The 19,042-nt window shown below is 52.8% G+C and overlaps 1 protein-coding gene across 1 annotated transcript in view; it reads left to right on the top strand.

Moving 5' to 3' along the window:
* Positions 1-471: 471 nt before the first annotated feature.
* Positions 472-19,042, top strand: part of OSCP1 (organic solute carrier partner 1) — a 30,095-nt gene continuing 11,524 nt past the window's right edge. The window contains exons 1-4 of the mRNA XM_075554002.1: positions 472-666; positions 11,963-12,117; positions 15,724-15,891; positions 16,607-16,687. Of these exons, the coding sequence (XP_075410117.1) occupies positions 555-666; positions 11,963-12,117; positions 15,724-15,891; positions 16,607-16,687 (516 nt within the window). The 5' untranslated portion in view covers positions 472-554. The remainder of the gene's footprint in view (positions 667-11,962; positions 12,118-15,723; positions 15,892-16,606; positions 16,688-19,042) is intronic.

Below are 19,042 nucleotides of genomic sequence, written 5' to 3'. Positions count from 1 at the left end.
CAAATCAGAAAGGTGGGGCGGTGGTTGCACCACTTGGAAAAAAGTAATCAAGGTCACTGAATTGTACCCGTGGGAATGGCAGGACTGCCGCGCGTTCTGCTGGGTAGCCTCTCAACCACATGCACACAGAAACCGGGTCCCAGGTCGCAGAGCGAGGAAACAGCAGCGCCGTAATTCAAGGTCAGGTCTTGACCAGCGTCTGCGCGGAAGAAACTCTGCGTGGGCTTCCTTTACTTTGGGGTGCCGGGGAAGCCGGTAACGGTGGGCCGAGGGACTCAGCACTGGGCGCGCTCCCCGACCAGCCAGGTGGCTTGATGTTGTCCTTCGGAGACACACCCAAGGTCCCGCCCACGTCCGGCTCTGACCAATCCTGGGCGAGCTCCGCCACTCGGGCCAATAAGCACCCGCATCCGGGGCACCGCTCACCAAACGACCTTCCGATTGGTGTATTTTTCCTGTCCGCGGCGTTGCCTTAGCAACCGAACTACAGGGACGCGGCCGCTGGGTCTCCGGGCTACCGGGGCTCTCCGCGGTCCCCGCTCCCTTCCGCGACCATGTCCGTGCGAACGCTACCCCTGCTCTTCTTGAACTTGGGCGGGGAGATGCTGTACATCCTAGACCAGCGGCTGCGGGCCCAGAACATCCCTACAGACAAGGCCCGCAAAGGTGAGAAGCGCCCCGCCCGCCCAGGCCCCGGTCCCCGCCGCCACCGCCGGGACACCCGGACTCGTCCGGTACCCACTGCGCTGGGACAGCCAGGGACTCCCTTACAGCCGGAGCCCCTCTGAGCCAAGGTCCCCCATTGGCTGTAATCGGGTACCTGATACCCCGACTCCAGCCCCAATCTCTCCATCCCTTCAAACAGGAGAGGTGATTTCGCCATCACTCTTGTCAACAGGACCTACTAAATGTTTTGGGTGTCAGTTGAACCATCCTCCTTAACCACTAGGGATGAGATTCAGATTCTCCACCCCTGTGCGTAGCACCGTCTCTCGGGAGCTGAGGCTTGCCTGGCATATTTCAGAAGTGTCGCTTCTGAAAGAATGGGGACAAATAGGAAAATCAAAAGCCTTTCCGTGGAAACACTCCCAAGAGGCACTCGAAGATGAAAACCGTGGCTCCCCGGAGAAATGATCACGCAGCCCCATCCCCCTTCTTTCCTCCCATCTTGACCCGGCAACCGCTTTCCACCAGCCTCCTGGGATTAAGTAGAAAGCATTATTTCAAGGAAAAGTTCTGGTAAAAGGAGCAGATAGGGCCACCATTTAAGACCGCGGTTCTCAACCTGTGGGTCGTGACCCTTTGGGGGTCAAATGACCCTTTCACGGGGTCACCCAATTCACGACAGTAGCAAAATTGCAGTGATGAAGTAGCAACGAAAATAATTTTATGGTTGGGGGGGGTCACCACAACATGAGGAACTGTATTAAAGGGTCTCCGCATTAGGAAGGTTGAGAACCACTGATTTAAGACATTCGTTCTCTCCAGCACTCACTGTATGCTCAATTTGTGTTAAACATACAGGTTCAGATGTTAGCATACATATTCAGCATACAACATTTTTTTCTTTTTTAAATCATTTTATTGGAGGCTTATACAATTCTTATCACAATTCATACATACATCCATTGTGTCAAGTACATTTGTACGTTTATTGCCAACATTATTCTCAAAACATTCTCTTTCTACTTGAGCCCTTGGTATCAGCTCATTTTTCCCCTTCCTACCCCCTTGCCTCACAAACACTTGATAATCCAAAAATTATCATTATTTTGTCATGTCTTGCACTGTCCAACATCTCCCTTCACCCACTTTTCTGTTGTCCATCCCCCAGGGAGGGGATTATATGTAGATCTTTGTGATCGGTTCCCCCTTTCTACCCCACCTTCCCCTTACCCACCTGGTATAGCTACTCTCATTATTGGTCCTGAGGGGTTTATCTGTCCTGAATTCCCTGTTTCCAGTTCTTATCTGTACCAGTGTACATCCTCTGATCTAGCCAGATTTATAAAGTAGAATTGGGATCATGATAGTGGGGGGGGGAGCATTAAAGAACTAGAGGAAAGTTGTATGTTTCATCATTACTATACTGCACCCTGACTAACTCATCTCTTCCCCATGAATCTTCTGTAAGGGGGTGTCCAGTTGCCTACATATGGGCTTTGGGTCTCCACTCCACATTCTCCCTCCTCATTCACAATTATATTATTTTTTGTTCTGATGATGCCTGATACCTGATCCCATCAACACCTCATGATCACACAGGCTGGTGTGCTTCTTCCATGTGGGCTTTGTTGCTTCTCAGCTAGATGGCCGCTTGTTTATCTTCCAGTCTTTAAGACCCCAGACGCTCTATCTTTTGATAGCCGGGCATCATCAGCGTTCTTTGCCACATTTGCTTATGCACCCATTTGTCTTCAGCGATCGTGTCGGGAAGGTGAGCATCGTGGAACAGCATACAATTAGTATGTTGGGGTGACTGACTACAGACCCTTGCAGAAAGAAATAAAAAGACCTCCCTATAGCATACCCTTCCTTTATTCAGCTCACAGCTGCCAGTGAGGTTCTAAGTGCAAATCTAGCCATACACCTACCAGCACAGCCCCGCAGGCAAGGCCCACAAAGGTAAGACGTTTAAAATTCATCACCTGGAATCACCTGCCTTCCACTGCTGCCTGGACCAAGGCCAAGTCCCAGCTCGTGGCATTCCAGGGACCTTTCTGATCTGTTCTCTGTGCACCTCAGCAGTCCCATCTCCCACCACTGCCCGCCTCCTACTTTGCATTTTTATAATGCCAACCTGTTTCTGAATCCTGTCTGGAAATTTGTTCATTCATGCCCCTGTGCCCATCCTTCTCATCTACCCTGCAGTATTCTGGATAAGAATCTTCTTCAGGAGGTGCCCACACCTGGGAAAGTGCCGTAGCAGCCTGGCTCTACCTCACCACTGGCCATATTGGCCTGAAGCGATCTGTGTTTGTCTGTGTAGCCCCTACTTGAGTGCCTAGTGCCTGGTGCAGAGTGAATCGGTGCTCAGTAAAGGTCTGTTGAATGACGATCTGTTTCCTGTGATGGTGCCATTTCTTCCTCTGCTGTCCTCAGTGCCTGTGTTGCGCAGTTTTACTCTGGATAACGGTACCAGTGGGCTGACGAGACCCATGTTCTCAGACAAATAGTCTGGATCTTGAAAGGCAATGTGAATGAGCTGTTAAGAGAACAGTCTCTGGAGTCTTACAAATCTGGATCCCAGTACGCAACAATTTGACTGGTTGTGTACCTGTGAGGTGCAACCTCTCTTTCTCCATAAAATGGGGGAACAAACAGTGAATGGGCTCACTCACAACAATTGTGAGGATGGCGCAGGACCAGACAGTGTCTCGTTCTGTGGTATGTCACTCTCTGTGAATCGGAGTCGACTTGGTGGCACCTCACAACACGCGAAGTTGTCAGATTGCATGAGATCTTGTATCCAATGCAGCGGTGTGCCCGTGGCTCCGGCATAATGATGGTGAGACGGTGCCAAGCAGAGCAGAACTGCGTGCTCTTGTACAGTGGGTACCCATGAGTCAGAATGGACTCATCGGCACCTAACAACATGCAACATGTTTAGCGTAATGAGTAGTAGTGTTCTCTCAAGAGGGAGATTTAGGCAAGGCGATGTGAATGCTTAGAGCCCGGATTCCTTTGACTTCTAAACTATAGGCTTTCTTCTGGCTCTGCTGGATTCTGCACGAGAGATTTCCCTACATTCCCTAGCGTGAACTCGTATTCCTAGACTCAGGGATGCCAAGCTCTGGGTTGAGTGTTAGACCCCGTGTGAGATGCCCGTCTAAGTATGCATTCCCTGGAGAGCCTGTCTTTCAATCAGGCTAGTCCAGGAACGCACTAACCCTGGCGGGTCTCCCCTCCCAGTGACAGCAGCAACTTTAGGCATTTGCTATGACTCCTAGACACGTTAATCCCCACAAGCATTCAGCCAGGTAGGTAATGTTACCAGCACCATTTTACGGGTGAGAAAACAGATGCTGATTTGTCCAGCGTTACATAGTGGCCACAACCCAGAGCTCAGACTAGCAGGACCAGGCAGGGCTTTGTGCTGTCGTCCAGCGGGTCACTGTGAGTCGGAACTGTTGTGACAGCACCCAACAACCACACGGCTGGTGGAACGAGGGCTAAAGGGCTCCAGCATCCACAATCTTAGCCGAGAGGCTCTCTGTATCAGCCTCTGATCAGAGGGGACTGTATCAGCATGTGGGTTGGTGATGGTTAATAGATTGGGTCCGCGTGGGAGGGGTTTGGAAAATAAAAAAACACAAGCACCTCAGCATGTCCACGGATTGTATCAAGTAAATGTCAGGAAGGAGCGGGCCGATGGGGCCTCGTGCCAGGAGAAAGCCTGGTGCAGAGGGAGAACCCAAAGACTGGGAGGCGCTTGTCTCTTCCAGCAGGTAGCACTGGTGTGGCTGCCAGCAGGCGCCACTGCACAGATGCCTGTGCACAGAGGCCTATAAAACACCAGACTCGGTACACTAGTGCTCTGTCGGAGCCGAGGACGGAGATCATATTTCTTCTAGATGTTTTCATTCTCTCACACGACTAATTGGTCTCCTGGAGGCCACCCCGCGTCCCACGAGGCCAGTGCCAATACTGCGTCTCCCTCACCATGCAGCCTCTAGTTAACCATTCAACCGAATGGGAGCCCTCCCTCCGCGGGGCAACGAGGAAGAGCTGCCCACTGCGCTCTGGCCCACGTTTCCAGCTATCGGGCGAGCAATCAGAGCTGCCTCTGCCTCTCACTTCCATCAACTTCAAAGGCCTCATAAATCACGTCCCTGCTGGGCCTTGTGGGCCTCATTCCTTTGTCAGAAGAGGGCACCGGCACAGAGCTACTAAGCAATTTCAACGAGGTGAGGTCGTCCTGAGCAACGGAACGGCCGGCTAGGCTCCGTTTTTTATTTTCCTGGTGCCAGTCAAACAGCCATCTCTGGATACCCTTGGGCCCGACTCCCATCCAGAATATAACGAAAGTGAAATTGTCACAAACAAGTCATCTGGAGAAATCATGGAAACGCCGGGAACCGTTTACCTCCCGTCCCCAAGGAGAGGCTGGCCGCACACGGCACCACAGAGACCTCTGCCGGAGCCAAGCATCATTGCCTGCGGGAGTGCCTCCGTGCCCCTGGGTCCTTTCTTGTCAACAGCAGGTCGCTTACTGTCTGTCTCCCAGGTCGCTCACTACCCCTCAGCGAGCCGCGCCATTCCCAAACACACGTCCAAGTGGGTCGCAGTGGAAACTCCATCCACCTCTCTGAAGTCCTACCAGAGGGCCTGCCAAACCAGCCTCTGCTTTAAGGCCAGGCTCTTGTTCTGCTTCCCAGACGTTTTCTATCCCAAAGCCTGTGACTCCTTGTGAGAGAGGAGGCAGTTGTGGTTCAGTGGAAGAACTCTGATCTCCCATGGAAGAAACCCCGATTGCGCTCCTCGCCAATGTCCCTCAGGCGCAGTGACCGCCCATCTGTGCTGAATGGGCGTCAGGGGGCTTCCAGATGAAGAGAGTCTAGAAAATAGAGCCTGGTGATCTACTTCTGAAAACCAGCCACTCAAAGCCACGTGGACCTGAATGGATCAGTTCTGTTGGGTGTGACAGCTACAGACGGAAATCAACTTGTGGGAGAATTTTTCCAGAGTCTGACCTGGCACATGGAAAGCCTTTGCCCCCAGCTATGGCATGGTCCTGTGTGTGCTGTCAGACTGGTTCTCCTACCAACTGTTAGCATTGCGTGTTGAAGACGTGTGTGCGCGTGCACGCTTTGGTTAAAACTTCAGAAGTCATTCCTGAAACTGTCTGTTGGCCAAATGTTCCCAAAAGGGAGCAGTTACAATGTTTTTGTTTTTTAATGTAGATGTGTGTAAAAAAAAAAAATCTTTATTTTTCTAGGGCTTCCCCCCCCCCCCTCTAAATTGGAATCACTGAAAAACTCTAAATGGAAAACAAATCCATCTTTCATGCATTATGGGTAATGGCCGACCCTCTTCAGTACAGAAAGTGGGGCCCGGAGGGGAGCCAGCTGGGTGCCTGAAGTGTCATGTTCATTCCATTCCCACAGCAGTCCAGTAGAAGAGGCGCTACTAGATCCCATTGTACAGTTAAGGAAATAGGGACTTGAAACTTATTCCAAGCCATGGAGGTGCATGGTACATGACAGAACCAGGCCTCAACCACCCAAAGGTCTCCATTCTAGACTTCCTAAACACAACTAAATAGCCCCTGGGTGAAGGGCCATCAACTTAGGGGATGGCTGCCTCAGTTGGTACAGCACCGTTCATGAGGAGCACACTGTCCTGCATCCTGCTTTGCAGAGCGGCAGCTGGGCTCCTAAGAGCTTGTGAGCAGCCAGCCCTAAGACGCAGCTGTTGGTCCCTTCCCGTCCGGAGCAAAGAAAAACGAAGAAAACTGTAGACTCAGGAGCAACTAGTCCAAAGGGCCACACGAACCGACATTGCCCTGAGGCCAGGAGAGCAAGAGGGTACCCACTACTGGTGATTCCACCCTGACTGGAATCAAGACAGACGGTCCTGGAGAGATACAGGTGGGATAGAACACAAAAGAGCTAGTTCCCAAAGAGGAGATAGACTGGATGAAGGGGCCTCCTGGCCCGAAGACACCCCTCTCCAACTGGAACTGAAACCCTCCCCCCACGAAGCTACCTTTCACCCCAAAAATGAGACTCACAACGTAAACAGCCCCTGAGAGAAACGAGTTTCTTAGAGCAATCCACTAAACAAGATCAATAGGACAGCATTTGCTGAAAGCAGTGACGGGAAGACGGGAAGGGAACCCAGACAGAACTGGGGACACACAATGGCCTCACCGAATGGGAAACGGGCTTGCTTGGTAACCTTTCACCTAACGCACAATAAAAAACATTTTTTAATTGAAAAAACAGTCTCCCTGATCTCAAATTTGTCTAGCTAAAGGCCCCCCTCTCCTTGGCCACCTCTCAGCATCTTGCGGACTGGGTACAGCCCCAGGAACTTTCTTGACAGGGGGCCCACGGTTCCGTGGGAATCACACACCCATCTCTAAGAAAGCGAAGCAGAGGCCAATGCTGACTTTTCCCCTCTCATTCATCCGTCAGATTGCTCATCTGAGAAGTGCCCTCTACTCTGGAAAGGCGGAACTCTTTCATTCATAAAAATGAAAACAACAACAGGCGGTCCAGAAAGAAGCCCCGTGCTCTGACTCCCTCTCCCCGTGGAGCCTGTGTTCCCGGAGCGCTGGGGCAGAGGTCCTCGGGTCCTTCCGGATGGCCCCAGTGATGCTAGCCCTCCGGAGTGCCCACCCCGCTAGGCCACGCTCTATAAGGCACAGCTTTGCCAGGGCTTTTTTTGTTGTGGTGGGTGGTGGGGTCCAAGGGTAGTGTGTGGAGAGTTTGTTTATCCCTTGTCCATTCCAAAGCTTCAGGTGGAAGGCAGAGGGTGTGCGTTAGACAGGAAGTGCAAACGTGGCAAACAAGGCTTCGTAGACCAAGTCATGGGACGGGGTGTGTTGTAAAGCCTCCGTATAAGTGACCTTCCTGCTTCATGAACTGGTGTTTTCTTTTCATATGCTTCGTGTAGATGAATGGACAGAAGTGGACAGAAAACGAGGTACGCTCTTTCTTAGCTGCATGCGTTCAGTCTGCACCCGCAGGTTCACTGACGTGGTCCTTTGTCACCAGATAGCTCAAGCCAAGGACAGAGGCATAGATTTGTCTCCCACGGACACCCAAAGGGGCTTCAAAAAGCTCATGGCAAAAGAAAAACAGGGAATTACGAGACTGGGTTTTCCCATGAACTTCCTGAAGCCCCCTCGGTCAATGAAACCTGCTATCGGAAAGAAAGAAATGCTGCATCGGGAGAAAACCCCCAGCAAACTTTGGCAAATGGCCTGCCCGCACCTGAGGGACCAGGCACCTGGTCCTCTCCAGCTTTGCAGGGACCGCTGGGACAGTAACTACACTTCTGGGTAGGGGTCTTATTTGGTAACTCTGACAGCTGTTTCAGAGAGCAGCCATGGTGGCATAGTGGTTCCAAGTTGGCCTGCTAACCACAAGCCAGCAGTTCGAAACCACCAGCCGCTCCGAGAGAGGAAGAGGAGGCTTTCTACTCCTGGAAAGAGTCACAGTCTTGGAAACTCCCAGGGGCAGATCTGCCCAGCCCTAGGAGGGTCGAGCTTCCACCCGAGCAGCCCTCCTGGAGCCGTTCTCCTTAGCACGCCGAGATCTCTGTTGAGCACCTGGGAGAAAGACAAGCATGTGGCTGCATGGCTGCCAGGGCCGGGAGCAGAAGGCATGATAGCATGCATGCAGTGTGGCCTTCTCATGCCAGATCTCGAGTTCCCTCGTCACCTACCTCTCAGGTAGACAGGTACCTGGCCTGGAAGCTAGCAGGTAACCTGAGAAAACTGCTGAGTCCTCTGACTGTAACCTGGGCCCTTCCCAGCCTTTACCTGTCACGGGTACTTTCCGCCCTTTGCCAGTTGGGTTCAGGTTCTGCACGTCATCATCAGTATTTTAAATGCCCTCACCACGCCAAGTAGAGAACAGACCATGGTGTTTAAGAACACAGGCATTAGAGACAAACAGACCTCACGTCTACTCCTTCCCCCCAGCAGCTGCTTGAGCTTGGACTGCAACATCCTGGGGATGAGCCCGAGTTCCGAGGCGCCTTATGAAGGGGAGGCGGGTTAATGCAGGGGCGGTTCTGAGCCCAGCAGCTGGAATTCAAAGCAATCATCCAGAAGGGTTTCTTCCCTTTTCTCGCTGAGCCTGGGTGCCCAACTGCATGTCCTCACAAAGTCAGGTGAATTCAGAGCCACAGCTAACGGCAGCAACACGATTGCTTTCGTTAGAGAATCGGGCCGGGTGCAAAGAAAAGCCCAGTTGAAGGGCCTGCTGCATGTGGATGGGGGTCTCAGAACCCTCTTTTGAACAATACTGGACCCACCTCCTACCTCACAGCAGGCCTTCAGGCATGAAGTTTGGGTTTTGAAGGTTTTTGTCCTGTATTCAAATTGCTTGGATTCCCTTTTGAACTTAAGCATTTAGAGATGATGAACAGAAACCAACTTCAGGAGCCGAACCTTGGCCTCGAAGCCCGAGACACTGAGAACTCGGGTCCTTCCCATACAGCACACCCCTTTCTTTTTAGCGCCCACATCCTCCCATCTGGCTCCTCCGGCATTCCTGAAAATGATGCAGAGCTCATTCGCCTGCGGAAAACTAACACCAAACCAGGCGAGTGGGTGTAGTTAAAGCGATAGCCGCTTTCAGGTTTACCTTCTCAGGGGAATGGGTAACATGGTGCATCTCCTTGTACTGTGGTGCATCGCAGGCCCATCTCAGCCAAGGGCTCTGGGAAGTAAATTGTGCCCCCCCGCCCGCATGCTTTTTCTAAAGAATTAAGTGGGAGGCGGGGGGGCCTCCAGTGGCAAGCCCCTCCCCACCCCTCCCCCCCACCCCCGCCGCGTGTACAAACTGCCATTTCCTCCTTGGGGGCATGTGGCCACCCGTTCTGGGACAACTCTTTTTCCCAACTGGTGATCTTTCTGAACACTCTTATGCAAGGAGCCGGGAGGACACAGGACTATAGCGTAGTCACTTCCCAGGGGAGGCTTCATTTGCCTTTTTCCTCTCTCAGAGTGGCTAACAGTCACCTTGGATGTCCTTTGTTTCAGAACTGATTTATGTGGGTCTGAGCTATTTTCACAGCTGCTGCTCAGGGTTCAAAGACACCAGAGAAATGACTCAGTGCCCAGGCGAATGGTGGCTCTTTGGAAGCGTCCACTTAACCAGGGCAGCATGTTCATACCTTGGCATCGCTTTTTCCTCTTTGGCACTCCCCCTTGGCCGACTGGAACCTGTGGAACACTCTTCAGCCCTTCCCTTGTGAGGCCTGACCATGTGGTTTTTTCATGGTACCTAGGGGACTCTGGTGGCACAGCGGCAATGCGCTGGGCTGCTGTGAGGTGAGCGGTTCAAGACCACCAGCAGCTCCACAGGAGAGAGCTGGACATCCCACCAGATTGACTCGATGGCAGAGAGTGGGAGAGCACACGTGCCTTGCAAATCCTGCATCTTGTATGGGCTGCAGGGAGAGAGGGAGCCCCGGTGTGTCGTGGTCACACGGTGGGCTGATAACTTCACGGTCCACAGTCCGAAACCACCAGCCGCTCTGCGGGGAAAAGACTGCAAAGAGTTACAGTCTTAAAAAAAAAAAAAGCTGCAGCCTCGAAACTCGCAGGGGCAGTTCCACGCCATCCTATAGGTCGCTGTGAGTCGGCACCGACGCAGTAACAGTGGGATGGGGTCTTATTGGTGGTCAGGAAGATGTTAGACCCCCAGTGACCGCAGGCTCATATTGTTGTAGGGCGAAGGAGAAGGGCCCCGAAAGAGGCCACCCTGGGAGAGCCACCCGTGTCTCCGAGCTGTCTGCCGCGGGGAAATGTCAGTGCCCTCCGAAGCAAGCTGCGGTGCCTTGAGACAGTCAGATCCGAGGGAAGTCCTGCGCCACTAGACGGCACAGTTCCTTCTCACTGTGCAATCGTGGGAACAAGCATAGACTCCAAAGGCCCAGCAGGAATCCGTCCCTTCCAGAAGGAAGTCCAGATTCGTTTTTCTGGGATAATCTGTGGCCCTCCCTTCCTTTTGCAACATAAGCCCGCCCCGCCCCCTCCCCTCAGAAACGTTTGGAGAGGCTTTAGAGTCCTGCCGGAGCCCTCTGCGTTCTTCTCTCAATAGCAAAGGGGCCTGAAGTAATCGCCTCCCTGTGCTCCCTGGCCACGGCTCATCACCCTGCACGTCCCTCGGGTCAGGCAAAAGAAAGAGGAGTGTCTAGCTTTCAGAATAACCTCCTGTGTCCCCGATTTTGTTTAATGATGGTGAATGGACACCCTCAGCGTCCATACATCCTCTCGCCTGTGGCTGTGTGCAAACAGGCTGGTTCCTCTTTCTCGTGCCCGAAGGTTTTCCAAGCCACCAACTAATGATTATTTGACTATCACAAAATCTCCAACTGAATAACACAGCCCCAGAATGACAAGACACTTGGAGCTGTATACTTCTCAGGAACCTCTGTCCTCTGAGGATCCTTGTGGGGAAGGGAGTTACGAGTCGGGCCGCTCACCCCAAGGTCAGTGGTTTGACCACACCAGCTGCTCGTAGGGAGAAAGATGAGATGAGAGGTCTGCTCCCATAAAGATTTACAGCCTCGGAAACCTAGGGGCAGCCCCACTCTGCCCTCTAGAGGCTGTGAGTCTGAACACACACATGCTCCATGGCGGTCATGGGGGTTTGTCCCCTGACCGGAGGGCGTTTTCACACCTGCGCCATCCTCACTCCAGCCTCATAGCAATCTTCTCGATCGATGTGGGCATTAAAGTGGGGCTCATAGGAAGCACACACTCTGTGTGCACACTGAAAGTGTTTCACCCTCTCCCCAGGGGGTACACGTATGTGTTTCCAGAAACCATGCTGCAAAAGATGAGCCTGTTACCATTATTGGTCCTATTTTTCCAAAACGCCACTTTAAGTAAAAATAGTTTGGGCCGGTTAATTTTTGAAACAAATGGATGCTATTCCCCATTTTAGGATAAGATATGATCTAACATGCCATGGGAATCTTTGTAAAAAGAAAAAGAAAGAAACATTTTCCTGACTGACAAATGAGAGGGTATGTGTGTAAAGCGGGCTTCTGACCTCTGAGACACAACACAGTCGTACCTTGTCATCCTCTAGGCTTGCCCTGAAATGCTCTTGTCTGTCCCCCACCTGCTTCCTACCGGGTCACCTTTGTGTTCTCCCCAGGGAGCAGCACCCACTGCTGACTGCCCAGCCCTCCTAGAGGAAGGGGTGCCCCCGGCAACTCGGAGTCCAGTGCCCCCTGCTGCCTTGCTCAGCCACAGCCTCTCTTGTCTCCACAGTTCTGAACGACATCATCTCCACCATGTTCAATAGGAAGTTCATGGAGGAATTATTCAAGCCCCAAGAAATGTACTCCAAGAAGGCCCTGAGGACAGTCTACGACCGCCTGGCCCACGCGTCCATCATGAGACTGAACCAGGCTAGCATGGACAAGGTGAGTGGGCGGTGCCTCGCCCTGCTCTCCTCCCTGCAGTTCTCCAACCTTGTGGTGGGGATCGCAGACAGGGGTCCAGTGAGATGGCCCAGGCGGTGGTACCTTGCGAAGGGCTGGCCCAGGTCAGTGTTAGTTATTGTGGAGTTTGGAGTTGGGAAGGACCTCTGGCATCAATCCACACCAACCCCCCCGAGGCTCAGGGGACCCCACCTGCCAGTAGTGCTGGTGATCTTCTGCCTGTGTCAGTAAGCGGGGCCCCACACAGGCGCTCAGCTCTCGGGATTTCAGCTCCGCTTTTTCCTGAACAAATCCCAGCTCTGCATAAGGAAGACGCAGGCATTCTAGAAAGCGAACAGGAAAGCGCTCAGTCTGTAGAACAAGAATATATCTGTTTCTTTGGGCAACAAATGATTGGAGTTCTCAAATTTATAAAATACTAATAATTCATAATAGAGACATGGCAGGGAACAGACCGATGTCTTGCACGGAAGAATCCCAAATAATGTATGAGGCTACTCCTCCCTCAAGCAGGCAGAACCCCGGTCCTGAGGTGACTTCCTTCCAAAGAGCAGTCTGGGAAAGAGGGGAGAGTAGTAAGTTTACAGGGGAGCATCCTGGCAAGCGCTGCCTCATCCAGGGTCTCCAGGCCAAGGACTCCAAGAGGAGACATGTGGAAAGTTAGATATGATGGAAACGGCACATCACCTCTTTGGCCTTTCTCCCCGCATCCCCTAGCCCTGTCTCTGTTGACATAAGACCAGACAAAACCCGAGTGAGGGCCGGACTACAAAAGGTCTGGCCAGGACTCCTCCTGAGATAAGCAAAGTCGGAGAAAATGGCCCCTGGGCCAAGAGGAACGACAGCTTCATGTCCGGGGTAGGGTCCTGGGAGATGGGTGGCAGGCTGCAAACTCAGGAAGTCCGAATCAAGTGTGGGCCCGAGTTACCGAGAGAGACGCCTCTCAAGTCCCTCCAGCCGGTGACTTTTTATGATTTAAAAATGCCGAGGCCCAACTGTGGGCACTACGGGTGCATAGTGCTTACCCGCTGCAGGAGCTGCAAAGCTCAGGCAGACAGACTGCCTCGAACAGTATCCTCTTCCCTCCTGGCACTGAATTTGGAAGATGCTTTCCCTCCGCAGGGCTCCGTCCGCTGTATAACATGGGGATAGTGACAGCCAGGCCATCGGTTGTGAGGAGGATTCAGTGAGAAATTTGTATCTATGATGTGTATGCGTGTCAGAGAGACAGAAGTATAGATGTGTGGGTAGAGCTAGAGCTACGTCTACAGAGGGAGAAGCACTGAGGCCTGCCGCAGAGTAGACGCTCGACGGACGTTCGCTGTCTTCTCTGACCCACTTGACCTTCGTTTGCCCTCAGCCTGTCGGAAACCCGGGCTTTCTCATAGAAAAGGGGCACAGAGTGTAGAATCACAAACCCTGGGTTCTCGATCCCATGATGGATCTCTAGCTACCTACCACCAGCCCGAGGGGGACGAATAGCAGAGATGTGGGGGAAGGGAGACAGCGGGCAGTGTAGGATATGAAAATAACAATATACAAGTGATCAAGAGTTCACGAGGGTGGGGGAAGGAAGGGAAAAAAGAGGAGCTGAGACCAAAGGCTCAAGTAGAAAGAAAATGTTTTGAAAATGATGATGGCAACATATGTACAAGTGTGCTTGTTACAATTGATGTATGGATTGTAATGTGAGGTCTGTAAGATCCCCCAATAAAACAATTAATAAAAATACTAATAAAATAAATAAATAAACCATAATATCTCATCTTTTAAAATAAAAAAGCTCCTGGGTTCTAAATCCAGAAACCATCTTGCCTGAAAGTGTTCCCTGCCCCGGCCCCTAGCTGTGAAGCCCTGAACAACCTAAGCATCTCTGAACTTTCATTTCTTCATGTTACACCCGGTGTAATCCTTTCTCCTGAGGCAGGGTGCCCTTTACACATGAGCACCTAATGGTGGTGGGCTCTCAAATCTGCCTCTCTCCTCAACTAGACCCAGCCAGCCTCATCCACTCCCCTCCCCTCCCATAAAGGCCTGTCTGTCTGTCCCTTTCTGAATGGAGGGGTCTAGCGGAGGCTGGAGAAATGGAATTGTGCAGAATGTCTGAACCAGGGCTGCAGAATCCGACCACCTGAGTCAGCTTGCACCCCGCCCCTCACTGGCATCTTGCTTGTAAACTCGGGACCATCACACCTACCTCTCGGAGTTTTTGTGAAGCTGGGTGAGATCAAATGAGGTCGCGGACATGTGCGTGCTTGGCACCCTCAGATGGGTGGAGTTGATGTTTGCACATTTTCCTTGCCCGACCCGGCTCCTCTGGTACTCTGTGCCCTGGATCCCTGCCTCCGTCAGCAGCCCCAGCCTTCTCCCAGGCTCTCACCTTCACCTCCCCAGGTAGTTCTCACGTGCTGACAGACAGCTTTTCCTTCTAAATATCACATGCTCTGCCTGCCTGCCCGGTCCCTGCCCTCCCTATTCCACGGCTTCACTCCAGATGTTGCCAACAGCATTTTTCATTCATTCATGCATTCATGCATTCATTCATTCCAACCTATTGGAAGCCCAGGGATAGCTAGCTAATGCCCCGACTCCCGTCCCTCCCCACTTCTCCCCCAGCTCATCCTGACCAGCTCTCTTAGTCAGCCCTCGGATCCACTCAGGAAACCTCCGCAGCGCCTCATTCCTGCCACATCTAACCCAAAGCCGTTTGCCTTGTCTCCCTGAGACCTTGGATAGTCTAACCCGACCCTACTTAGCCAACGCTATTTCTCACTCCGACACCAGTGCCCTTCTCTGCAGGCTGCCTCCAGGCCCTTGCACACGCTGCTCCCTGAGCTAGCATGCCTTTTCCACACAGCCTGGCTTGTCACTGGCTACTCTGCTGGGAGCTTTCCAAAGTGGCCACTGTATGTTACTAAGATGGTCCTCGTTTACACTGACCCTCCCCCCTCTGTGGGTTTATAAGCTTTATCCTCGTCATCTCCTCTCGGCAATTCATTCTGCTAGGTTGAGAAGTTAGAGAGCCGTGCTTAGTGATGAGAAGGTGTAAAGACTTGACCAGGGCCATACAGAGCTCACTGCAATGAGCCCATTCTCGACTCCGACTCAGTGTGACCCTCCAGGGCAGAGCAGAACTGCGCCAGCAGGTGTCTGAGACCGGAATTCTGTACCGGAGTAGAATGCCTTATCTTTCTCCGACTGGGTGGCTGGTGGTTTCCGACTGCTGACCTTCAGGTTAGTAGCCCAACGAACAACCTACGATGCCACCAGGACTCTTTGGCTCATACAAGTCAGCGGCAAAGGTAGGACTTGAATTAGGGTTTCCTCTCCTAGTCCCCGACCTCACAGTTGCCAGTATGGTTCCCCATGTGCCCCACCAGCGATGTACATAAGGTGACCAGAAGTCCTCGTTTACCCAGGAATGTCCCGTTCACACCTGCGGTCTGGACTGAAGTAGGACCGTCTGCCTCAGCTGTCAGAATGCTGCGGTCTGGCTGATAACTCCAGCGTTATCTTTCAGCCAGACTGGTCTCCAGGAAATGCTTGGCTGACTGTTCGTTGTGTCTGTTTTTACGTGTGGGTTGACAGCTCTATGACCTGATGACTATGGCCTTCAAATACCAAGTCCTGCTGTGTCCCCGTCCCAAGGACATGTTGCTGGTCACGTTCAATCACTTAGATGCCATCAAGGACTTCATCCAGGACTCCCCAGCCATCCTGAACCAGGTGGATGAGACTTTCCGGCTGCTGACTGAAGTAAGGAGTGCCCCGGCAACCTCCCCCCCCACCCCACCCCCCGACACGTGCTCCCATTCCTCACGGCGGCGAGGCTAGAACAAGGGATGGCAAAGTCTGCCAGAACGTTCTCAACCTCTACGAGGGTCTACCCCAAATGGGTCATAACACCCACTACCGTCGAGTGGAGCCCAACTCATAGCAGCCCCCTCTTGTGTGTCTGAGACTGTACATCCACCCCTGTGGGAGCAAGGCAGCCTCATTTTCCTCCCTCGGAGCGGCGACACGGTGTGACCTGCCCACCTTGGGGTTAGCCGCCCAAGCTTTAACCCACTACGTCACCAGAGCTGCTTAGCAAGGGTATTGCAATAGGCACTGCCATCTCTGCCCCCGTGGTCTCCTTTGTCTGGGGAGGCAGAGGCGTAGAACGGAGCCCTTTCTCCGGGCCTCTCTGAGAGGGAGTTGGCGCTGGGTTCTGCAAGATCTCAAGCAGTAGTCTCTCCAGGCTTCTGGGGGAGTGGAAGAGAGAGAGCGTGTCCCTGCCTGGTGGGGTGTGGTCCATTTGTCCCAGCACCTGAGTGTTGGCCCCCCTCCTCCCCCTGCAGCTTACCTGGCTCCCCTCCCCATGCCCATGCCTGCCTAGCCTTGCCCTCTGCCCCCTGCCCCCTGCCTGTGCACCCCTCTCATCCGTCCCACGTGGGAGAGTGAAGCGGGCCTGCTGCTTTGCCTTCGGCAGGTCTACGGGAGTCTCCCTGCAGGGGAATTCCAGGTGATCCGGCAGACACTCCTCATCTTCTTCCAGGACCTGCACATCCGAGTGAGTACACAGGTCACCCCGCACCACTGTGCTAGGGCAGCCGGGTACCCACAGGCACTGTCAGGCAGGGCAGGCAAGGGCTGAGGCTCTGCCTGGCCAGTGGGCTCCCCGGGAATCAGCTCTCTGCTAACAGAGTTTTGTTGTCCGTTTTGAAATGGACCGAAGGCAGTGATGTCAGCCCACCACCCACCCCAGTTATATCTGCACCTCTTTAAAACAGGGCCCTGCCCTCGTGACTCTAGGGAGAGTGTGCTCCCAAGCCTGCCCGCCGGAGTTCCTTTCCAAAGTCTTTCCCAGGCCTTAAAATCCATGGCCTCTCCCTTATCTGACACTGTCAGGAAGTCTCCCCCAGCGCCCACCCCGACACACACACACTCCCCCCAGCTCCATGTAACTCTCTTCTCTCTTGGGCCTTCTTGTCTCCAGACCACGTCGCCTCCCTGCTCTCTCCCATCTTGGAGTCTTTTGCTCTCCCCTGTGTCCAAAGCTTTCCTTCTTCCATCCTGTTCTGCTCTTTGGAGAACTCCTTCGGCAACCAGTTCCTTTGCCTGTGATTCCTAAGTCCAACCTCCACCCCACCCTCGCCCACCCCTGGCCTCCCGACCTGCTTACTGAAACTGCACAGAGGCCCACCCGTGCCTGCAAGTCGGTGTCTGTATCTACCCTGACTGCCCAGTGCAGTCCCTGCCCTCCTGCTCTCGACTTCCCACCCTCATTGGAGCTCAGACCTAGGCCCCTTAGGCCCCCTCCCTGTCTAATCACTTCCAGGGTCAGCAGGCTCTGCCTTGTCAGTCTCTCCCCACCCTCCCTTCCCATTTCTGTTGTCACCAGGTCCTGGGGGCTTCTGGCCTCCTAGCTACCCCATCTCCTTCCAGCATGCCCATTCCACCCCCACTTCTTAAAATGCCCTCTGAGTCTATTTTGGGCCTGTCTCTGGGAAAGCACTTGGGTTCCTTCCCACAATGTAGCAAGCCGAAAGGGGAAAGAGGGATGATATCATAACCCAGGCTCTGGAGCCAGACACTGTGTTTAAACACCAGCACTAGCTTCAGGACCTTGGGGAAAACTAACGAACCTCTCTTTAGCCCTAGTTTCCTCGTCCGAAAAATGGACATAATACTTCCTAACTCAGAGCCTGTCAGAATTACGGGAACTCAAGCAGCGTGTATAGTACGTTTGTCCCCAATTTATGACCTGGTTCCGCTCCTAGGACTCTGTCCTAAGTTGGTTCTGATATAAGTCAAACACCTCATTTTTTTCTTTTTCAGTTGACATCGTATCTTTATAAATCTGGTCTCTGTGTCTCTGAGGGTTGAAGACATTACTGATAAGCCTACTCAGTACATGTTATGTATGATAAGATGTACAAAGCAAAACAGACAGCTGGAATGTGCTTCGCCATGACTCCAGTGCAGGACTCCTGGTGTCTGTGCGTCCGCTTGTGTAGGGAGAGTCCGGAGCACTGCGGGCGGGGACATCAGCAACTGGCCATGGCTCCTGCCTCTCGGGGGCATGAACGAGGAGGAGGGCGGGCACAGGAGAGAGGCTTACTTCGCATGAGACACTGTCTTGAACGTTTTAAATTTTGTGTGTGCATGCACACACACTCCAGGAAAGCAGAATAGAGTACGTCTTCACCAAGGAAGACAAAAGGGTTTCCAGTGTCCCTGATCCTCACAAACAACTGTGTTTCCAAAAACGGGGCCACGGGAGCACGGTCAGGTGTCCTTGCGTCAGTCCCCACCCCCACAGCAGAACGAAGCACCGCCAGGTTCTGCCCAGGCTCCCGAGGCACGCTGGAGCCCTTGGTGGCAGCGGCTGCGTCATTCCACCTCGCCTACATTCTCCAATCGTCATTGACCTCGACAGAAAATAGCAACTTACAAATGAGATGGTTTGCCCGTTTGGTTTGTGAATAGTGAGATTGTGCATCGTGTCGTTCTCAAGGCTGCTGGGATGTTTCTTACAGCGAGAGTAAAGTACACAAGCAGACAGACTGATTGCTCACTTCCGAAAGGATAAGATCCTTTAGGATGACTTTTCTAATCAACTACAGTAAGCCAGAAAACATGTTCAATTTCAATGGTGAGGTGGCAGGCAATGAGACGTCAGAACTTTCCTCAAGAGGACTCGGACTGAACTCGCAGACCCTGGCAATAAATGGCCACTGACTGACTGGTGCCGTCCAGGCTGGTTTTCCAAGCTCAGTCTTCAAGGGGACTCTGGTTGCCTGTCCAGAATCCCTCTGTGTGGCAAACTGTTTGCCTAGCTTTTCATGAGCAAAAGCAGCAAACTGGAGAAAGCCAGCACAGTTCAGGGTCACACCTCTGCACGCACGCAACTCCTCGCTCTGAT

Source organism: Tenrec ecaudatus, chromosome 1, assembly GCF_050624435.1.
Source record: "Tenrec ecaudatus isolate mTenEca1 chromosome 1, mTenEca1.hap1, whole genome shotgun sequence".
Taxonomy (NCBI): Eukaryota; Metazoa; Chordata; class Mammalia; order Afrosoricida; family Tenrecidae; genus Tenrec; species Tenrec ecaudatus.
This window is presented reverse-complemented; position numbering and strand designations above follow the sequence as displayed.